Source organism: Neomonachus schauinslandi, chromosome 4 (assembly GCF_002201575.2).
Source record: "Neomonachus schauinslandi chromosome 4, ASM220157v2, whole genome shotgun sequence".
In the NCBI taxonomy this organism is placed as follows: Eukaryota; Metazoa; Chordata; class Mammalia; order Carnivora; family Phocidae; genus Neomonachus; species Neomonachus schauinslandi.
In genome coordinates, this window is record NC_058406.1 from 127,396,458 (window position 1) to 127,420,966 (window position 24,509).

The 24,509-nt window shown below is 38.8% G+C and overlaps 1 protein-coding gene across 8 annotated transcripts in view; it reads right to left on the bottom strand.

Annotated features, from left to right (window-relative positions):
• Positions 1-24,509, bottom strand: part of EYA1 (EYA transcriptional coactivator and phosphatase 1) — a 170,646-nt gene that overhangs the window by 133,239 nt on the left and 12,898 nt on the right. For 5 of the 8 annotated variants that reach the window (XM_021688169.1, XM_044914232.1, XM_044914230.1 and 2 more), the window contains one exon: positions 6,995-7,072. The exons of 2 other annotated variants lie outside the window; for them this stretch is intronic. In XM_021688169.1, coding sequence (XP_021543844.1) covers positions 6,995-7,072 — 78 coding nt within the window. Of the gene's footprint in view, positions 1-6,994; positions 7,073-24,509 lie in introns of those variants that run through there. One more of the 8 variants, XM_021688175.1, reaches the window with a different exon arrangement.

Sequence of the window (24,509 nt, forward strand, 5' to 3'; positions counted from 1 at the left end):
CCAGGAGCTTCTGGGGCCCAGGACCTCTTGCTCTCCTTTACGTGTGTGGTAAGTAATCAATAAACAATATTTGTTTAATTACAATGTGAGATTTAGGTCATAAGCAAAGGAGATTTTTTTTTAAACCCTGATGATATGAAGGGTGGTTAAGTTATTTTAAGTCCTATGTAAAAATGTATAATAAACCTGATTTAGCTCTTCAGCAATATAATTGGGAGTGAATAGTATTCTTTATAAAATACATGTGAGTAAGAACCCATGCTGCTGCCCAAATACCTTGCTACTAATTACCTATGTGCCCCTAAAATGATTAAATATTTAATGCCATACAATAAGCCATATCTTTTGGGATTTCCCAAATCCAAACCTCTACAATTTTGTGTGGCCCAAAGTCAAAAATCTTCCATCTCATAGCTCAAATACTTCTCCTAATTGCCTAAACACCTTTAACTTTTTAAGCAATAATTTAGGAATTCAGATTAATTTTCATTTCATGAGACCAAAATAACCTAAAGCAAAAAAGAATGCTCCCAGATCATTCATCATTCATCAAGGTAAATAAAATGGTTATTTTACCATTAGTAAACTCCAAATTATGCATGCCAGAGCCTCGGGAACATATGGGCAACTAATACCTCTCTGTTTTAGCACATTTGTTTCCTATTATTCCATTCTTTCTCTTATTGCTAACATAGAAGTTAAAGAAGTTCCCCAAATCTTGTAGTAGGGAGGGAGGGGAGGACCCAAGCTTGAGAATCTACTGAGAAGGTCAGTAGAAATCCCCAAAATAGCAGGTTCTCAGTTCACTGCTCCCATCTCGTGAATGTCAACATCACTCTGTTGGACAAGCAGGTCAAAAGCCTAAATGTTTTGATTCTTCTCTTTCCATTTTATCATAAATTCGGCCAGCTCTCCCTTCAGAATATGTCCTCTACGACAACTCACTGCTCTCATTTACTCCTCTGTTCCAATCACCAATGTGGTGGCCACCAGAGGATGGCAGTCAGGACAAACGCCCCCACCCCGCCCCGCCCCGACCTTGCCTCCTTCCCGCTCTTCTCTACTCTTTTCTCCTAATGGAATCCTTACACATTCAGTCCTGTCTCGGGGGCTCTTCTCAACACAGTCTTCTCTCTTCTGAGCCAGGGTAACATTGGTCTCCCTGTTTCTATTTATCCTCCTCTCCACTCTTCTCCTATAAAGCGTTTTCCACACAACAAATGGTGACCTCTTAAAAAAATACAGATCATGTCACAACTGCCCCCAACTCCAAGCCCCATTATCCTCCTTTACATTTAAATGAACCCAAACTTAAAAATACATACATACATACATAAACCCAAACTTATTCCCTCACTTCACTAAGATCTCTGCTCGTATGCTCACCCCTCAGAGAGGCCTTCCCTCTACAAGAGACCTCCATCCACTCTTCACTACATTATTTGATCTGCTTTCATTTTTTTTGGTAGCCTAGTTACTTACACTACCACTTACCTCTTTATTATCTTCTGTCCCACAGAATGAAAGCTCCATGAGGGCAGGGACCTGATCTACTTCATCACTGCTATATTCCCACTGCCTAGAACACTGCCTCACATATAGTAGGAGCTCTATACAGAATTGTTGAATGAATGAGTCAGACCCCAAAAGTTACATCTTTTTAGGAACAATTAAAAGACAGAAGTCCTACTTGTCATACACGATATTTTTTTCTCCTCTAGAAGCATTCCTGTTCCTATTTCCAATTTTCAAATACCACCAGACATCAACATTGTATTATCAACTGGCACTTCCTGTAACAAATTAATAACAAATTTAGGCTTTGTGGAAATGGAAGAAACAGAAGGCAAAGACATTTTGCAATCCCTAAAAATATTATTTTCAACCCCAATTATTCTTGACATTCAGATCATTAAAATATTACTTTTCATTGGTAAACAATAAATGGGCAGAACATGATTAAATTTTAAAAACATAATAAACAGCCTTGTAATTTTCAATTCAGCAACATGCCTTTGAAAATCTACTGCTTTCCTCCAGTCTCCCCATACCAGGATACCTGGTGATTTTCCTGGAAAAGAAGGAGCCTCCCTGCCTCCTTAATGCTTTAAGATGCTCAGATTCCTTGAAGGACAGAGGTGGAGACAGCTACTACCAATGTCAGAATGGTTCTGTTTCCTCTTTATTCTTGCTGTCTGTTTCATCAAGACACCCAAAATGGTTGGGATGTGAATTTTTAAGCCATCATGGAGAAGCAGAGTAGTGACCAGAGGTGAAGACCATTTTGGAGTCAAATGCTTGGAGATTGCTTTCTCTTTCCCTTATAAGCCCTAAGTCCTGTTCATAGCTACCCCAGCAGGCCATGGCTTTTGCATCTTTACTCAAGGAAGACAGAAAGAAAGAAGGAACAAAAGAATTAAGGGAAAAGCTTTGTGTTTCCTATACCTGCCCCTGACTCCCCAGCTCACTCTCTCTCTCTCCACTGTGCAACACGGAGAATCAATCTATGGAAAACAAGATCACCTATAGCTTCAGTCTTGTCACCAAACTATCCTTCCACCTTCAGCTAAGCCTTTTTTCAAGGACCCTGCTTCTCCTGCATATCTTTTTCAAGTAGAGCGTACTCATGCTCTCAGATTCCAGATATCACAAAGACCTAAAAAACATAACCCCATTTCTGCTTCTTCAAAATTGTTGTTGTTTTGTTTTTTTCTATCCCATTAAACCCTTCCTTCTCTAAGGTTTATGACAATTCTTTAACCGTTTCATGAATGACCCACCTCCTAAACACTGTCTTGCATTTATCAAAACCTTTAGTATTTAACTGTGTCCCCTAACAAGTCTCAACATTATCCTGGATTATGCGTCCATCACTTCTCTCCTTCTGTCTAGGCCTCCACTCTGGCCTTCTACTCCAACCACCAAGCTCAAGACCGCATTATGGACCGTTCTTTCCCCCCATTCCACAGTCTTGCACCACAACAGCATCAACCAATTCATTTGTTTACTTAACGAACATTTACTGACCAGCATCCATGTGCTCAAATCCATGATGGCCACCAAGACTGTAAGTGTGAACAAGCCAAACAAAATCTCTGTTCTCATAGCGCTATGGTTTAGCAGGAAGAAAGACAATGAAAAGTAAGTTTAAAAGTAGCGATGAAGGCTGAGGAAGGGAAGTATGGAGGACTAACTACAGAAGCATATGGTAGAGGCATCACTAGTTTTGAGATTAAGGGAAGACATCCTCTCCTGTCAGAATTTTTTTCCCTTATTCCCATCCAATCTGTTCTCCAACCTTATCATAGATGCAGGACCCCTGACATCCTTACCTTCTCTCAATTTGTTATTCCTTTCCTTTTTTTAAATACTTATCCCAGGAGGATACATGAGTCATTTTTTTAAAACTCTTCTTACTGATACCCTCAATTCTCTTACTTCCATATTCTTCCATGCCTGACCTGGAAAACCCTTAACCCTGGATCAAGATAAATATCTTTTGACCTGGGCAGCAAAACCGTTGTAGAGAAAAATTGCTCTATGATAAAGGCTCCACATTCATAGTTCTACCTTTGTTTGGACTCTGGCTCTACTGTCAACCTTCCTTTACATTCCAAGTGGCCTCAGGCTTCCCAGTTCCTCGTGACATCTATTTCAATCTTCTCCATCTCTTCCAGCTTATAAGCCTATCACTATCCTCACTTTGAGTCACTTCAGAGGAAATGGTAGAAGCCTTCATTCATCCATCCATCCATCCATCCAACCATCCAACCATCCATCCCATCCAGTAAATATCTAAGTGCCTAATAAGCACCAGATACTCTTTCAGGTGTTGAGGAAACAAAACAAATCTCTGCCATCACAAGCTTACATTTTGGTGGGAGTGAAACACCAACAATAAACCTAATATACAAGTAAATGATACAGTTTGCAAAAGGCTGTGTTATTGGGGGGGGGTTGTGTTTAGCATGTTAGAGAGGCTGGAACCCTACAGTGAGAGTTTTGCAACACTAAGTAGGATGGTCGGAATGGCAGTGGGGGGTGCCTCGCAGAGAAGGGAGATGAGAGCCCAGACTGGAAGGTGGTGAGGGAGTCAGGCAGGTATACAGAGGGGTGCCCCAGGCAGAGGGACTGCCACTGCAAAGGTCCGGACTGGAAGCCTGTCCAGGATGTTGAAGGAATAGTGGGAAGGAGGCAATAGGTCCGATGGGGCTTGTGGCTACTGTAAGGACTCAGCATTTACTCAGAGATACGTGGGAGCTACTGGAGGCTTTGAGCAGAGGAATCAGGCAGGAATTCCCTTAACATATTGACTCCTCCTTCACTTCAAACTCATCTGCATTCATTCCCAGTCCATTGTTCCTGATGTTTCTGTGGGAAAGTTATTCCTTTTCTAAGGCGATCCACTTCTGTTCAGGATTTAAGCCATTGCTGTACCAGCAGGCACCTCCCTGCAACAATTATCCCCATTTTATCTACTACCTTTAACCCCTACCTCTATAAAGTTGGTGTTGGCAGCCAAAACCACCCTGACCTTCTAAATGCCATCCTCAACCCTATCTCCTGCTTTCTAACGGACTACCTTCTCTTCTCCTTTTACCACCTACGTACTTGAAAGACAGTTTTCTCCTCCCTGTCTCCCCTTCCTCACCTTGTTAGTTAAATCACCCATTTCCTCATGGCGCTTTATGAGCACATATATCTGCTAAGAACTGTATTGGAGAAAACAGAACTGGGGCATAGGGGCAAGTGGGCATGAGGGGAAGTAAAGCACCATCCACTGAAACTGCTGTAGGCTAAATCCATGGATGTTCCTCATTTAGATTTTATTTTGACATAACTTGACACTGCGGAAAAGTTGCAAAAGTAGTAGAAAAACTTCCCAGATATCCTTTACCACAATTCTCTAAATGCTAACATCTTATTATATTAGCTTTATTCTCTAGTCTCTTTTTCCCTATAGATTTGTATATGCATACACATGTATAGCTTACTCTTTTTGGAACTGCAGGTAAGATGTCCCTTAACTATTCCTTCGATGTATATTTCTTAAGAACAAGGAATTCCTTAAACCACAGGTTTTCAATATCAGGAAGAATAGCGAAGCAATACTATTATCTAGAGATACTTAAAAAAACTTCTCTCTTCTCAGTATGTGACTTGGATAAACTTGCACTTCAAAATTACTACTTTTTAAAAGTATGACTGTTATACAAATACACTGTAAAACATTTTTGAAAAAAGGCAGAAGGAATAAAATTCAAATTATATTCCATCATCCAGAGAAAGCCACCACTAATTTTTATACACATACACAAAGACAAATATGCATACACATAAATGTTTAAAGACACATGGATTATACTGAGCATATTACTCTTTTGTAACCTGCTTTTCACTTAATATAGTTAACACTTGCTCATGCCATTAAGTTTTTTTCCAAACTATTTTTAATAGCTGTATACCAATCTATCACATAGACAGCGCTTCCTTGAAACCCTTCCTGCCTTTACTTCCAACTCAACCGTCTTCCTTCTTTCCCAGTTGAAAACCTGCATCTTCATTTTATTCCCTGTCTCTCTATATTGGTCTTCCCTGGATTCTGTCTTCAACTCTGTTAGAGCCCACTAGCTTTAACTCCCTGCACGTTCCCAAAATTTCCATTCCAGATCATTCCTGAGCTTCAACATCTTCGAGTGGATGTTGCCTCCCATTCAACATGCCTTTCCCTCTCAGTCATGCTCCTCTTGCATTCCATCACCTTAACCTGTCTCTCTGCCTCACTTATCCCCTGTACTCACTGGTTACTATGCCATAAATTCGGCTTTGCAAATACACCTTAATCCACCATCTTTCCATAACATTGCCAGCACCTTATCTCAGGTCTTCATGATTTCTTGCCCAAATTAATGCAAAAAGACTTTATCTGGTCTCTCTACTTCAGTTCTCCAGGCCCTCTCCCTCCTGCTACAGTCAGGATTCTGTATGTGAATAGGATCATGCAACCCCCTTCTTCTGATGCCTCCCACTGTACTCAGGATATAGTGCAAACATCATGTGGAACACAAATGCCTCTTTAGACTCTATCCTGACCCTGTCCGGCATGCCATCACCGCTCACACTGTACACACCAGGAATGTTGAACCACTGGCAATTCCAAATTCCATGCCTCTGTGTCTTGGTCTCCTCCCATGGAATGTTCTATCTCTCCAACTTTCCCCTCCCCAGATCAATGTGTGCTTTATTCCTACTCATTTTTAAGGCTGAGTGCAGGCATCTCCTCCAGGAAACCTTTTCTTACCCCCTCCATCCCAACCCGGTCTCTATTGGGTCCCTTCCTGGGGAACCCTTCTTGGGGATCTTTGGCCTTCCCTCTGGAAATATCAAAGTGTAATAGGATAGTCTGGTCATTTTTTCACCCTACTAAGCCCCAAACCAGGGCCATTCTCATACACCTATTAATCTGTAATAGCACCAAGCACATTCTCTGGCATATGTCGAATTCTAGTAAGACAAACTTGGTTAATGTGAAACAGATCAAAACTAACTTAAGGACCGAAAGCTGCTTTATAAAGTCTAATTTAGATCTCTAGTTGACATGACAGTTACTTAGGAGGATGGTTTGGTTAAGTCTGCTTAAAGAGTATCAGAAGCCAAATTTTGTCTACCTAAATTTGCATAATTGGAAAAAAATCATACAAATGAGAGAAAAAGGGCAGGAGTCATTAACATAATAAAGATAATTTAGTAGAAGAAAAATGAAAAAAACCGCTTTTGATTTTATCTCTATAGGATATCAACATTTTCAGCAAATACTTCGTAACATTGGATAAAAACAACGGAATTGCAGGTACGGGACTCTGAGTAACGCTATAGTACAATTTTATACTACATACACACATGCATATACCCACAGAGAAAAACTTACATATATAAATAAACTAAGAAAAACCATGCTTTGTATTAATGTGAAAATCTAATATTTATTCCTTACCTGAACCTGAGAAATTGTCTAAAGACCCGTCTGCTGTTGTTGAAACTATTTCACTGCTGCTCATTGGCTCTGTTTTAACTACAAAAATAAACAACATATAGGATATATCCAATTAATAGTTATCTGTAAAGGCATGGTAGAGAAGTTATATTAAATAGTCACATGAAAATCATTTTAAAAAGCAGTCTTTTAGTATTTGAATATAATTCAGATTAATATTTGTAATAGAATTTTAAAAAAGACATACACATTAACTATTTAATCCCTAAGGAAACAACCCATTGTAACAAGCTATCCTTCAAAAGAAACACTCTAAAAGTAGTTAAATTCATTACCTTACATATTAATTGAATTGCTTATTAACAAATAATTTAAATTTTAAAATTTACATGATGAGGATGTGAGAGTATTTCCTTGGTTATGTAGCCATTTAGCCAAACAGAGCCAACAGGGTAGAATAAAAAGACTTGAAGTAGGAAATAACGCTGGTAGATTTTCATCATGCTTAGGGACAGGCAGACACAATTGCGTGGGTGTGTGCGTGCGAACGTTCACACACACGTGCACTCTCTTGGTTATCCAATATGGCTGTAAAACAGAGTACTCAATTTAATGGATCATTATTACCACTCAACCATATCTGGCTGCCAATATGTCAATATCTGATGTACACTTAGTACAAAACCACACTAAGTGTAAATGAAGCAGAAATTAAGTTTTTCATTCCAAAATAAAACCAATAGCAGATAGTTTGTGGAAAACGTTTTGATCTTTAGTAAAGTCCTTTGTAGCTGTACAATAAAAACATTTAGATTTATGCTGTAGATTCATGATAGCAACCCAATCCATTGATATAGTGATGGTATTATTGACCCCTATTAAGCAGATAAGCCAGACCACCTCAGAACGTTTGCCTTTTCCCCTAGACTTAGGTGTTTTGTTTTGTTTTGTTTTTTTAATGAAGAGATAGCATTATTGTTCTTAGAAACAACTGGTGAAGTGCTATCATTGGAATTTGTGGCCCACTTTGTAGAAGTTATATATTCCCACTAATGGGTTTTCAGAAAGAATGCAATAATATCTCAGAGGCTACTTAAAAATCAGTAACATGTTTTCCAAAACAAAAGTCCTACCAAGAGAATATTTGGGGTGGCTTCTCTCACAAGTAAATACATTCTGAAATGGGAAAGAATGATGGAGAAAATGCAGCTTTTCCTTCTCTCAACATTGCCAATCTCTTATAAATATCAGGCAAAGAACAGATTCACCCTCCTTGACCTTTGAATCTTTTACTAATGCATAATGAGTTTTCAAATAGACATTATAAATAGTTGCAGCAGATAGTCACTTCCAAAAAATTAATTATTTAGACTGCTTCTAAACAAAGTTGAAAAATAAAGCCAGTGAGTCTAACGGGAATCACTCCAAGTGATTGTTTTAATGTAGACCAAACAATAGTGTAACTGAAGTTTTCACTTTCCACCAGTTGTTTGGGGTTAGAAGTCTCAGTTCATGCTAATAAATTCTGACATAAGCCTGTATTTCCCTTTTCTCTTCACACCTCCAGGCAATCTAACGGTCTTGCTCTTCGTAACCATTATACTGCCATAGGTGGCGGAAAGCGCATCCTCCCCTGCTGGTGCACAGCTCCAAAGTATCCTACCCAGTTTTCCACATCCTATCCATCCTTCCTGAAAGAACTCATAAATGCCCTGTACCTGTAAAGCAATAGCTCTATTTTACTCCATACTAGACAGATTACCACAGGGATCTGAACTCAGAATCAAACAGCATATGCTGATCAAAGATGAGAATCAGGCTCAAGGAGAAGAAGTCATGTAAAGTGCCTACTATTGTCAGACTATAGACATTATGATTAATCCTTTTAAATCATTGTCCAAGTAGGTCTCAGAGTACAACTCACAAACTCCCTAGTTGGGTACTGTCTTCTTGTTTCACATGCAAAAATGGAAACCAAAGGGATTAGCAAAATTGCCCAAAGTCACAAGTGGCAGAAATGGGAATTAATTTTGGATGTTTTCAATTCTAAGTCTTGAAGAAATGACAATACACGGCACTTCCCAATAATTAACACTACTCTACAACAGAGCAAGGAAACTAAGGCACAGTGCCACACACTGTGGATATAGAAGGAAGTAAAACCCCAGCAGTCCACACCCTCCTCTAGAGTGTTAACACTTCCAGGCTAGTGCACTCACAGGACGATCTCAAGTAGAAGCTCCATGTCCACTTGCTTGAGAAAATGGTGAAGAAGAAATTTTCCAGTGTACAAGATATTAGCCCAGATTACTTCCAAGTCTTTGCCAAATCTAAGATCTATGATTCTGTAGATTGGACTATAAAATTACTTGGTGAAAGCTTGACTATTCCAAAACCACTCCTACTCTTGTACCCCGCCCGCCCCCCCCCCGAAGACTTACTCTAGCTATTCTCCATACTATTAGTTTGATCGAATATAGCTTTCACTCCCAGGAGACATATTCAATTATACTTGAAATTCCATTAAAAGTAGGAAGGAAAGGAAGAGGGTAATTTTTCTTTTAGGCCCCAAGTACATTGCCTTTTGTCATTGTTCAAATATACCCATCTATACTCTAAGGAATAAAGACTCCCATTTCCTAATGAATCCAATTTTTTAAAAGGCTCTGTTAAAGAGGATACATAAAGTACATACCTTTAGATACATAAAGTAACTACCAGGATAGTCATGATTTTATCAGGTACTGGAATTGAATACTTTGATCACCAGGACCTGATGCTAAAGAGACTGGAGATTTATTGTGATGTAAAATAGTTTGAGTGAAAGCCAATGAGGGGAGACCACTTCTGGTGTTGTTGCCAAGCATACACCTACCAGAAAGTTAAAAAGACAAGACTGATCTCCAGCCACCAAACTATCCATCTTCACTACCACTATCACATTTAAAAATATGCCATAGATGATATCATAGAGCACTTCTCCAAGGCTTCCAGTTAAAACACCACATCCTGAATTTTTTTTTTCCAGTCTTAGAGATTTAAGGTACTGTCACATCTGAGAACAATGATCCCATCTAAGACACTTATCTGAAAAGAAAAATCTATGAAGCATCTGTTCTCTTCTAACTAACTAAACAATTCTCGGGACCCCTGGGTGGCTCAGTTAAGCAGCCAACTCTTGGTTTCAACTCAGGTCATGATCTCAAGAGTCCTAGGATCCAGCCCTGCATCAGGCTCGACACTCAGCAGGGAGTCTGCTTGAGGATTCTCTCCCTCTCCTTCTGCCCCTCCACCCATTTGTGCGCATGCTCTTTCTCTCTTTCGCTTGCTCTAACATAAATAAATCTTTAAAAATAAATAAATAAATAACTGTACAATTCTTTTATCTCCACTGTACTTTTTCTTTCATTACAGGATTTCAGTCTATTAGAAAACAGCAACTTTTATTCTCTTTTGCCCCCACTTAAGAATTTCTCTTTACCCTCTAAGTCTTCAATCTTCCATCTGATACTTTAAGGACCTACTCATCTCTAAAAATATTCAGAAACTCTCCTTTGCCTCTTTAATCTCCACAATCCCCCCCAACTCCTTTGCTCAGCCATGTACTCTAGGCCCGCACTACACAGGGCAACTTGCTACCCTCCACGGGTGCCACAAACTCCCATCTATCAACACCTTTGAACCTTGGTTCTGGAGTCAAAGACTCCAGTTATCCGCTATACGACTTTATAAAAGTTATTTGATCTCTGACCTTAATTAGCTCATGTACAAATTTTTTTAAATGATAGCTAGATTACAGGAATGCAGGAAGGATTTGTAAAAATTTATACAAAGTACCTGATATAAAGTAGGAGCAGAAACTATATCTATCATCATCATTATTAGTAGCAGGATTCTGCTACACTGAATGCCTTTCTCCTGGGGACTAGTACCAGAGAGCAATATCAAATAAAGATTGTTAGAAGTACCAGCTTTGGAATTATCAATTGAATTTCAATCTAGCTTTGCTATTCACAGCACGAATCTGGAAAAGTTATTCAATTTCTGTGTGTCTCAGCTTCCTCATCTGTTAAATGGGGATAACATACGCATGCAAGGATAAAAAAAAAAAAAAGAAGAGGAATGCTTAGAAATCACTGAGCACTGTCCAGTGGTTTACAAATCATTAACCCAGTCCAAAGGCCACACTTTTATAGTCACTTTATCATTATAGGTCTCTTTAAGAGAAATCGAAGTCTTATGGGGTAAAATCTATTATAAACTTTACATTAAAGTTAAACTTGTCCTTCGAAAAGTAAATTAAAAATATAAAGTCAAGCGACTTACCTAAGATCTAACATGAGGCCATTTTACTCAGGACAGCCAATATCAAATCAAGATAACTTGAACGTAACTTAAGAAAACAGGATTAATCATGATTATATAAGAAAACTATAATTATACGGTAGTCCCCCTTCATCTGTGGAAGATATGTTCCAAGTCCCCCAGTGGATGCCTGAAACCATGGATAGTACCAAATCTTACCCATACTATGCTTTTTCCTATACATACACACCTATGATAAAGTTTAATTTATAAATTAGGCACAGTAAGATTAGCAATAAAATAGAAAAATTATACTGTAATAAAGTTATGTGAATATGGTCTCTCAAAATATTTTATTGTACTGAACTAACCCTCCTTCTGATGATGTGAGATGATCAAATGCGTACAGGATGAGATGAAGTGAGGTAAAGGTTGTAGGCATTGTGACATAGCGTTTGGCTGTTATTGACCTTCTGGCGATATGTCAGAAGAAGGACTATCTACTTCTAGACTGCATTTGACTAGAACCATGGAAAGCAAAACTGCAGATAAGGGAGTACTACTGTACTTGTCACTACAATCTGTGTATACTCCATCTGAAGATACAGGCTAGCAGGAGGATCATGATGTACATGGCAAGTGAGACTGAGGATCCCAGGAGAAAACGTGGGCCTCTCCCTCTAGTACTGTGTAGGGGGAATATACTGTAACTGGCCCATGGAAAAGATAAGTCGGTATTCCTTCACCATAAATTTAAGTGGAGACGTATCTATCAGACCATTGGAGCTTGGTGACATTAGCTCTCAAGATCATCCAACTAACCCATTACAGTATGACTCTGCTCATCAAGCAACTTCTGGTTGCACTTTAAATGTTGTAGTCATATAAACAGCCTCCAGAAAGATGATGGGCTGATCAGAGGAGACACTTGTTAAATCCATTTGGTTAATTTTTTACCATAAATTAAGAGAGCAGTTAAAGGGAGTTCACTACCAAAGGACAGCTCTGCCTGCTGGAGTAGGAGCCAGCCTTTGTGTTATGAAGAATCTGCCCAGGATTGCACAGTGAAGGCATCAGCCCAGGTGAACAGCAGGTCCTCCCCCAGCAGTATCTAAGCTTATTTTGTAACTTTTTTTTCAAACTATAATAGCACAGCTTGTCTTCACTTGACATACACTCGGTCTTCCTTTCTATTTTGTTTCCTACTATAATGATCAAGAGCATGAAAAATCCAGTCCTTCATCTCTTATATCTCAATGAGATTTGCCTTCATTCCATTTTGGTTATTAAATGATTCAGCTACACCACTGCCTAGAATTGTATGACCTCCAAGAATTGTCACTTTTTTTCATTTGCTCACTTATACTAGACTTGCTCATCAAAACATCGTGTCTTTCCAACTTCACTGGCCCAGTCTGGAACCCAGAGCTTCCACTTTAGAGTCCTGGGTCATCTCGTTTTTCCCAGCATCTTTTTTGCCAGGCTCTAATCCTAGCACAGGCAAGCCGTTGCTGTTCACTCTTCAACGGCTGTTCTGGATGGTTGAGCATGGGCGAGGGGGCCACAATATGCATGCTGACCAAATTTGTTAAAATTTATGCTTTCCATGTTCTTGTGAGTCATCTTGTTGCTCGACAATTTCCCTTTTCCATTTCTTGTACCTGAGACAGTTTCTATGGAGTCTTTTCCACTTTCTTCAAGCCCCTAGTCCTCACCTCATTCCCCATTCTCTTCAGCACATGCCCTAACCAACATTTCATAAAGAATGTTGAAGCTACATTAGATCTTTCAATGATCTTCCTGCAACATCTCCCAGTTTCCTACTGGTTAATCTCAACGGAGGTTTCCTTTCCTGTAGTAGGATTTAACCTTTTAAACCTTTATTCTTGGTGCCACTTTCATACCTCCTTTGCAACAAAACTCCATTATTTGATCTCCCAGAATCCTCAATAATTCCATCTCAAGAGGCTACTTCTCTTCTACTGACAAAGACCGATATCACCTCCTGCCTGTCAGAATGGCTAGAATCAAAAAGACAAATAACAAGTGTTGGCAAGGATATGGAGAAAAGGGAACCCTCATGCACCGTTGGTAGGAATGTAAATTGGTGTAGCCACTGTGGAAAACAGTACGGGAGTTCCTCAAAAAGTTAAAAATAGAAATACCATATGGTCCAGTAATTCCACATGTGGGTATTTATCCAAAGGACACAAAAACACTAAATTGAAAAGATATATGGTACCCCTATGATTATTGCAGCATTATTTATAATAGCCAAGATATGAAAGCAACCCATGGATAGATGAATAAAGAAGATGGGATATATGTGTATACATACATATATATATACATGCGTAAATACATACCTAACATATATACATATATGTACTTATGTGCAGGTTCTTGTAAAGCTTCTCACAGGACACATGTGGTTATGTTATTTTGAACAAAGTACTCTCTGGAGAAGACACATAGCATAAAATAGCATCTGCCATTGGAATTTTGTTTATTAAAAGAGGACTCTGCTTGGAGCCTTCAAAAATTACATGGATTTAATAATAATTCATGGGGCATAACCACTCAAAGGCAAATATTAGCTACTGCTATAAATAGGCCTTAAAAGAACCCTTTTAAAAGCTATACTGCACAAGACTATGCTGTATAGATAATATAAACTTGTGGGACTATATGTGTGTGTGTGTGTGTGTATGTATATATACATTACTCAGCCATAAAAAAAAAGATGAGATCTTGCCATTTGCGACAACGTGGATGGACCCAGAGTATTATGCTAAGTAAAATAAGTCAGAGAAAGACAAATACCATACGATTTCACTTATATGTGGAATCTAAAAAACAAAACAAATGAACAAACAAAAAGCAGAAACAGACCTGTAAATGCCAGAACAAACTGATCGTTGCCAGAAGGGAGGAGAGTAGGGGCCTGCACAAAATGGATGAGGGGATTAGGAAATGAAGGCTTCCCATTGTGAATAAATGAGTTAGAGGAATAAAATGCCCAGCATAGGGAATACAGTCAATGGTATTGTAATAGTGCTGTGTGGTGATGGTTGCTACACTTGTGGTGAGCATAGCGTATAATGGGACTTGTCAAGTCACTATGTTGTACACCTGAAACTCATTGTAACATTGTGTGTCAGGTATACTTTAATTAAAAAGGCAGGTTTCCCTGAATTTTTAAAAGTCTTTTCTCGACCATGATACGTTTCTCCCTTCTTTCGTCACCAAGTTTCCTAAAAATTTGCCTTGAAATCTGGATCATCTATTCTCTCTTTAGTCTTTTCCCTCATCCCTTTATAGCTGCTATTTCACTAAAAGGACTTTCTTAATTGCCCACATCAAACTTTTTCCAATCCTGGTTTTCCTTAATTCTTTTACAGAATGGGCCTTCCTCTGATTCTCTTCTTATCATTGACCCAATACAACACAGCGACATTCCCCCTCTCCCCTTAGATCTATCTCCTTCTCTGGATTTTCTTCCCTTTGCTTATTCTGTTTTTTTGTTTTTGTTTTTGTTTAATTCTATGCCATTCTTACCTGTCTGAATGCTGCTCTAGTCTTTCCTTGCCAGAGGTTTAAAAATCATCTTCATGTAGAGAACTCCCAAATCTCTATCTTACTAGCACATCTTTTTCATGGGAATCAATCCCCACATCCCAATTACACAATGCCCTTGCCTGGATCAGGGTTGAACTCAACCTACTCAAACATAAAATCTTCATTTTATACCTCTGTAATGGTCATGTCACTTAGAAAGTTTCCTCTTCACCCCCAAGTTCTCTTAGATCCCCTCTCCTCACACCCTATTGACAGGTCTACAATTTCTACCACTCTAATCTTTCCCAACCATCTTCTTTCTAAATCACAGCCACTATCCTGATTACTTTATATCTCTTCTCTCGTAAAAGTTGGCAATTGGCCTTTCTACTTTAAGCAGATGCTGATCTCTCCATAGCTTAGATTTGAGTGAGTCGCTCTTTGCTCTGAGGTCTTCAGCTCTCCATGGTCTCCTGAATTAAGCTATTAAGTTACATCCCTTTATCATGTTTTTAAGCCTCCCACACACACACACTCTAACACCAAGACGTTTGCTTTTTTCTTTTTTTGCTTTACTTCCCTACTTATATAATAACTAGTAGCTTACAAGAACACAAAGTATTATAAAATACACGGTCACATCTAATTGTCCTAACTTTTCTGTGTGACAACATTATCCCATTTTACAGACCATGAATCATGACTGTATATATTCAGCATTTAAACCAAACTGGTTTAAACGGAGATGCTTAATGTGTAATGCATCCCCAAACCCATGGTTTTGCTAATGCCTTTCCCTCTGGCAAAATTTCCATCTGACTAAATCTCACAGTTCTTTCCAGTTCCAATCAAAGTTGCATCTGCTTTGCTAAGTCTTGCTTGACCTACTACTCAGGACTGATTTTTCTTTTCCTTGAGCTACTAAATCTGAGTTTGTACCTCCTTTAGAAAACACATCCTATTCTACCTCATTTTACATTTCAGTCTTATCCATTTTAATACGTTATAAATCTCTTTATGGTAGGAACTATATCTTTTTATATCCCTGCAGAACTTAGCACAATGCCTGACACATAGTTGAAACTCAATATTCATTGAGAGAACAAATAAAGGTAAAAATGTACAAATGACTTACAACTGACTTTATACTGCTAGGCACATTGCATAGAGCAATTAACAACAATACTGGGTACGTTGAAAAGTAAGATGACATTTCATTCCTCCCAAATTACCACTCAGTCAATTTACGGGCAGGTTCTTGTAAAGCCTCTCACAGGACACATTGTTACATTATTTTGAACAAAGTACTCTTTGGAGAAGACACATTAACATAAAATAGTGTCTACCACTGGAATTTTTGTTTGTTAAAAAAGGACTGGGCTTGGATCCTTCAAAAGAGAGGTAAAGTACCTGAATTTAATAATAATGCATGGGGCATAACCATTCAAAGGCAAATATTAGCTACTGCTATAAATAGACCTTAAAAGAACTTTTAAAAGCTACACTGCACAAGACTATGCTGTTTAGATAACAAATATAAACTTGTGGGACAAAATAAAAGCACAGCCACCATAATATTATGTTACAATTTGGATTCAATGGCAATATCACTCATGGATTTAATGAGTACTCCTTCTCAAACCATGAGGTAGAAGTGGAAATGTAGGTTTTTGAAAACTGTGTCAAATGACTGAAAAAGTGGCATCAAAGGATACCAAATGCCTATGTGAAAAGAATGAATGATTACGTGAAATATGAAAGTGGAAAACAGCAATAGTCCTAAATTTATATATTTTATGTGACACTTTTTAAAGACATAGAATTCAATTAATAAATATTGTAAGTAGCCACTTAACCATTTCTTCTTTATCTAAAAATGTATATATCCATGAAGCAAATGTGTTTCTTTGGGTAGTTCCCATTTGGGAAATGAGGCATTCCTTTATATGTGTATATTGGCCCTGAAGGAGGATTATTATCCCTCCAAAATTTTAAAGTTAGAGCCATCCATCCTCTTTTGCCTAAAAGAGGGTAGAAAAATATCAATTTTTCAAAATATCACACCTTTCATAACCTTATGAAAAACAAAGCAACACGTATAGACTAAACTTAGAACCCGAATGTATACAGGGCCCACAAGAACGGTTAGTCAATTTCAGAACTTGTTAGTCACAGAAGCGTAGCGTGTGGACCATATTGGGGCAGCACCATGCAATGGCTTCTGGAGAGGTCTCAACTAGTTGACTCTCTTTGGTAAAAGAAATGCCCCATGGTAGATGACGATGGCTCCTTTGAAAGGTCTCTTGAGGCTTCACTTTCCTTTCCTGTGACTCTCATTCTTGCCACACTAGCTCAGATCCTGGACACACAAAATCTGGGCAGACTACACGAGCCTCCGTATGTGTCCATCTCTCCCCCATTCCAGTCTCTCCTTGCAATTGCTGCCAGATTAATACCTAAAATACTTTCACCATATCAAGCCCTTGCTCAGAATATTCCATGGCTTCTCTGCTGGCTTCAGGATGAAGTCCAAATTCCTCAGTCTAATGTTCGGAGTCCTCCACAGTTTGGCTCCAGCTGATCCTTCCAACCTTATCTCCTATCAATTCCTTCTTCAGCTAAACTAGTCTCCTCACAGTCTCCCAAACTATCCTACCTTTGTTCACATTGGTCCCTCATTTAGAATGCATTCCATCTCTTCTCAACCTATTCAAATTCTACCCATTTCCCAACACTCAGCTCAGATTCCATCTCCTTCTTGAAGCCTGGCCAGACCTCAACAAGCTGAAGAGCTCTTTTTCCAAACTCTGAGAGCACTTTTGTTTGGATCAGTGGCTTCTAACCTTCTTGAGAATGAAGCCCTTTTTTTTTTTTTTAATTTTATTATGTTATGTTAATCACCATACATCATTAGTTTTTGATGTAGTGTTCCATGATTCATTGTTTGTGTATAACACCCAGTGCTCCATGCAGAACGTGCCCTCCTTAATACCCATCACCAGGCCATCCCATCCCCCTCCCCCCCTCCCCTCCCCTCTAGAACCCTCAGCTTGTTTCTCAGAGTCCATAGTCTCTCATGGTTCGTCTCCCCTTCCGATGTCCCCCCCCTTCATTCTTTCCCTCCTGCTATCTTCTTCTTCTTCTTTTTTTTTTTTTTTAACATATAATGTATTATTTGTTTCAGAGGTATAGGTCTGTGAATTGTGTAAGACTGCTGAATCAGACATGAAGCCCTCTTTCTAACACCGAAATATTTCAGAACACAAATGACAGACTGCTTCTAATCTGCTGATTGAGAAAGTACATAATGACAAAAACTTACTGTGAAATTTCAGACATGAAAATGTGTGTTTTAATGAAGGTAACAGAATGTCCCCATGTGACAAAGAGTTAAACATATATGTGGCCTGCTAATTTCCTCCTCCTACAAACAAAGCTTTTTGCACAAAAGCATTTGCTGACCTCAATACTAGCTCTACAACTCCTGGCGATCGCTAAGCCACATGTGGAAAATTCCACCTTCATAATTCAACTGACATAGTAGGACCTTTGAGTTTGGGCTCAATTTTCAAAAAGTCTGGTCTCCCCCAACCAGACTGTGAGTTCCTTAAGACAGCAGCAGTGTCACATACTTCTTCGTATTTCTGCTAGATTCTGGAATAGTTCTTTGTACAAAAACAAAACAAAAAAACAAATGTTTCCTTCCTAGGACACGTTAAGTATTGTAGGTTCACTTTTTTCACCAATATTTTATTATAACATCTTTCATACATATAGAAAAGTTAAGGGGCACCTGGGTGGCTCAGTCGGTTAAGCGTCTGCCTTTGGTTCGGGTCATGGTCCCGGGGTCCCAGGATCGAGTCCTGGGATCCAGCCCCAGGTCCTGTTCCCTGCTGGGCAGGGAGTATGCTTCTCCCTCTCCCTCTGCTCATCCCCCTGCTCATGCTCTCTCATTCATTCACGCTCTCAAGTAAAATCTTAAAAAAAAAAAAAAAAGTATACAGGGAAGAGCCATAAACCAACCACCTAAATCTCACAATTAACATTAAAATATTTACTTTTCCCTATTTCTTATAAAACCATCTTATTTTTCATGCATTTCAAAATAAGCTGCATAAACAATATATATTCCTTCAATACTTCACTATTCACATCATTAACTAGAGTTCATGTTTGTTTCTGGTTCTTTCTGTTAATTAAGATGTATATATAACTAAGTATGCAAACCTTAAATGTGCCATTTAATGACTTTTAACAGATACCTACATTTAGATTCCAAAGAGGGATCTAACTATTTTTAGCTTGTTATAATAATGGAAGCATGGCACAATGGTATGAAAAGATTGCTCTAATATTAAGAATTAAGGTAGTAATATTCTCAATTTATGACATAGGCGATATTTAAGTAGAATTTTAGAATGGAAAAGGAATACTTTAAATAGAAGTTTATGATTATTGAGCACGTACTATATGTTGAGAATTGTGTTAAGGACTTTACAAACAATAGTTCCTTTGTTCCTCATGGCAAATTTATGAAATATTTATTATAACTGTCACATTTCGAAGGTGAGGAAACTGCAGCTTAAAGGTGTTTAAAAAGTAGCCTAAGGTCATATAGCTAGTTTTAAATTTTTTTTTTTATTACCATCTTTCATGAAGCCTTTAAAAAGTGAAAAGTCAAACATTTCCTAACTAGGGCTTTATCATCCTTAATCATTGCTCTGATGGAAATCTGAACAATCAGCAAACCGAACAGCCATAGGAAAAGTCCCAGAATACCAGGGCACTGAATAAAAATGTATCAGTGTATGTTGCAAATTAGCGGATGGTAAAATAAACTAGTGTATGAAGATTAGAAGCAGATGAGCTGGCTCAGACTCAGAACCTCAATCATATCAATCTGGAAAAATGGTGTACTTGCCTAAAATGTAATCAACCTACCAAATTTACATCTCAGATCATGCTTTTCCCCCATATTTTCCCATTCTTTACCAATCTGCAGGAGTTCCCAGACATAAATCCTACCCTTACTATATATTAACTGAGCAAGTACTTACTGAGTAGCCCAGGTACTCAGAGAACGTGTAGCAGCCATTACACAATGTGAAGGACCTCAGAGGAGGAGAAAATATCCTCCTTCTCCCGTGGAGACACAGTAGCCAGTCCCAGCAGGTTTTTTAAATATAACATTTCTAATTATTTAATAATAGCTGCTATTTTTTGAGCATGTAGTAGATGCTAGTGACTGTGCTTAGTATTTTAACTTTTTTTTTTTTTTAAGACTTACTTATTTGAGAGAGAGAAAGAGCACAAGTGGGAGGGACAGAGAGAGAGGAAGAGAGAATCCTCAAACAGACTCCCTGCTGAGCGTGGAGCCCAACGCAGGGCTCCATCCCAGGACTCGGAGATCATGACCTGAGCCAAAACCAAGAGTCAGACGCTCAACTGACTGCATCACCCAGGCACCGCAATGCTCAGTATTTTAAATAGACATTGCCATAATACCATGATAAAACTGCAATCTCCATTTTCTAATGGAGAAAGCAAGGTTCAGAGATCATAGATGATGATGATCATGGTAATAATAATAATAATCAATGACTATTAAGCACTTCCTAGGAATCACATTGTGTTCTAAGTGCTTTACCAATTCATGTAACCATCCTTGTAATCCTACAGGTATGTACTATTATTTTCTTCATTTTATAGGCCAGGGAGCAGAGCCAGAGAGCAGTTAAGTAATTAATTACTCAGCATCACACTAGCTAACTGCTGTGTGGCAGAGCCCCCTCAAGCCCCTGCTCTGCTGCCTTTCAAAACCCACACGTTAGTTACATTGTTAGTAAATAGCTAACCTGCAATTTTTTAAGCCAGGGTTAGTCTGACTGCAAAATCCATGTTCTCCCCATCATGCAATACTGCTTTTCTCTATTTTTTTTTTAAGATTTTATTTATTTATTTGACAGAGAGAGACAGCGAGAGAGGGAACACAAGCAGGGGGAGTGGGAAAGGGAGAAGCAGGCTTCCCGCTGAGAGGGAGCCCGATATGGGGCTTGATATGGGGCTCGATCCGAGGACCCTGGGATCATGACCTGAGCAGAAGGCAGCCGTTTAACCAACTGAGCCACCCAGGCATCCCATGCTTTTCTTTATTTTTAATATTATGCCTTCTCCACTTTCTTTAAGGCAAGCATTGGATGTAAATTTGTACTGAAATAACAACGTGTAAGTAAGTACATGATTTCAGACAAAAATGTCCTAACATAGCTTTTCACCTAGAGTCTTTTCTCCCCACCTACCATCCCTTGAATACAGTTGCAGAGTACTACTGGAGTAGATTTTTGAAACACAGACTCAGTCATATCACTCTCCTGTTTGTGAGCCTCCCAATGTTCAGCTCCCACAGGATTGAATCCAAATTCCTGAACCTCATACATAAGGCCCTTCATCACCTGCTTTGGGCCACTGTCTTAGCCCCATTGCATATGCACTGTGCACATGTCCCTCTCCAAACATCACACACACACACATGCGCACGCGCACACACACACACACACACACACACAATACTCCCTAGATGAGGGATGTCTTTGCCACAGCTCTACAATCCATGCCCTTTCTTCCTTCCTGGGTTGGCACCCAGTGTTTTTCTACTTCTTTTTCAAGACTCACTTTAAGTATTACCTGTGTGCAGAAACCATCCTCGATCACCCCAGCCATAATTAGGTTCCCACCTCTCTGCATAATATAGCCCTTGTTATAAAGTATAGTGGTCATCTGATTATAGGTCTGCAAATCACAGTAGACTGTAAACTTCTCCTTGGCAAGTATGATATCTGGTAAATTTCTAGACACAAATCAAATATTTCTTGAATGAACGAATGATGCAATGGTGAATACACAGTGTGATATATAATTTTATAAATTCATATAGACTTTTTCACTACAGTACATATATATCTTTATTCTTGAAATTTTTCATCTTTTAGAATGTTCATCTCCAATCATGACTCCTTACCATCCTGTAAGGATACTAAACCCAACTCACTGCCTGATCTTTTTATAATTCAGTCATTTCTTGGGACTATGTGGAAGTTGCTTCATTATTGCTAAATGCTATTAAGTCCAATAGGAGTGGCTTCCATCAGTAAATTAATTAGTACAGGTCAAATGCAAGTCAGTTACTATAGATCAAATTCAAAATCAGCAGCAACGTTGACTGTGGATGTTCTCTGGATGGACAGTCTATGTAACTATTATATAAATTCGTCTGTGAAATCATCACTTTCAAAATTTGAAAAACAGATGTTAGATACTCATTGAATCTGTTAGTGCCTTTAAATAAAATGAATGGTTCTCTTCTCTTGTAATCACTCGCCTGCATTATTTGCTTAGTCATATGGGGCATTCATTTGACACATATTTGTTGACTGCTTAATCACTGCCAAGACTTCTGCTAGATGCTGAGGACACAGTAGTGAACAGGTCTATCCTTGCCTTTAAGGAACCTAGAGACTCTACTAAGCAAAACACACATATAAATAGATCTTGTACTTCCTTCATTGAATCATATGCTTAGACAGGGTAACATAAAAATTTCTTAAGGCAGATAAATTATGTCAATAAGAACCGAGTTTGGGGCGCCTGGGTGGCGCAGTCGTTAAGCGTCTGCCTTCGGCTCAGGTCATGATCCCAGGGTCCTGGATTCGAGCCCCGCACCGGGCTCCCTGCTCAGCGGGAAGCCTGCTTCTCCCTCTCCCTCTCCCCCTGCTTGTGTTCCCTCTCTTGCTGTCTCTCTGTCAAATAAATAAACAAAATCTTTAAAAAAAAAAAAAAAAAAGAACCGAGTTATTTGGCTATCGGGGAGTCCATGTTTTAGAGTGTAAATGTGGGCTTTAAAATCAGTCTCACATGTCTTTGAATCTCTTCTCCAAAACAGTTACTATGCTGTTTAAACTCTTTAAAATGAGGTACATAAAATAAGGTATGCAGAAGGCATAATGATGTGCTTGATAAACAGTAAGAACTTAGTCAATTCATTTCATATTCCTCATTTTGTTAAAAAGTATTCTTTCCACTCACAATTCCCCTGAACAGTAACAGATGTAATGATAAAATAGGTAAGCATTTTAGATTTTGATTCATTTCATGTAAAAGAACTGTTTCCAATTTGCCTTAAAGGGAGTACATAAACATATCACCTTGGGATATGTTTGGTAGAGTTCATCTACCTTTTTCAATATAATGAGATATTGTAGCATAAAGTGAAACTAAAAAAAAAATATATATATATATATCAGCCAAACCAACAAATTACCGTAAACATAACAAGGTTTTACTTATAAAAGGGGTCCTAAAACTTAACATAAATCCTTAGCATAAATCCTTGATTATTTAGCAGTCACTGAAGACAGCAATGTGTCAGATAACTTTTTTGTCTACCCAAAGTAAAAATGGAAAATTTGTAATTACATATTTTTTTCCTATTATATTGTATATTTGCAGCCAAAAACGGAAAATGAGTCACTCTCAGGCTTTACTCCAAGTCCGCAAAGTGGCCACACAGAGACATACCACTTTATCTATCTACAGCTCACTCCTGGGCATCCGTGGCCATCATAACAAATCAGGAATTACTTAAGGCAAGGAATCCATGAGTGAAGGATGAAGAATTAGCCAAATACTAGCACTCACTAAAGTTTCACATCTCCCCGGAGAGAACTAGAAATTTTTCCCAGAAGACAGGATGTTCTAAGGAAGATAGAGATTTCTGATCATACCAAACTTCTGGCCCAGCTAGGGAAGAGAGGGCATAGAAACGTGATTCTCCGAACTATTAGGTCTTGGGAGTTAGGCAAATACCGTTTACAGAAAGTCATTAGTTTATCAAGAAGCCTGGCTTTCTAGAAACTCTGAGCCTACTTTCAGGCAATGAGCACTGGAGTTCCTATTCTTACTATGAAAGCTATTTGTAATAAATTATAGTATATCTGCCAAGCTGCAAGGCCCTACACATGCCACACCTTTATCCTCGGACTTCACCTCCTACACTCCCTGTTCATTTCCCTCCGCTCACACTGCCTGCACAGCAACTCGCTGCTCCTAGAACATAACACGCATGCTCCCAAATCCTGGCTTTGGAAACTGCTGTTTCTATGGAGTCTCCAACAAATGCCACTTAAGCTGCTTCTCTGAGTTTTGCTTGGTTAACACAACCTGGTTCTCGAAGTCAAGAGAAACGTGGCCAAATTTATCACCCACTGAAACATATTTTCTGAGATAGAGAATTTTTACCCTGAGCAGTAGCAAAACTATAACTACTTTTTCACAGTAATACTGCTCCAATCCAAATGTGTATAGAATAATGACTATTATAATGAAAAGCAGAGAGGACCTCCCATCTCCATTTGATCCCAGGGAAGCCTAACAGAGAGAGACGGCTGATGGAATTATAATTAAGTCTAAAGCTTTGAAAACTAGTAAGAGACAATCCCTTAAAACTCAACCTGCTGATGTAATAGGCTGTGCACGCGTGACACCAGAATGGAATCTCATACACTCACACACACAAGAACTTAAAGACCAGAGTATAACTGCCCTGGGGACGTGTCCTCATAATGAAGTCATTTCGTCGTCAAAGCCTCTGCCATCC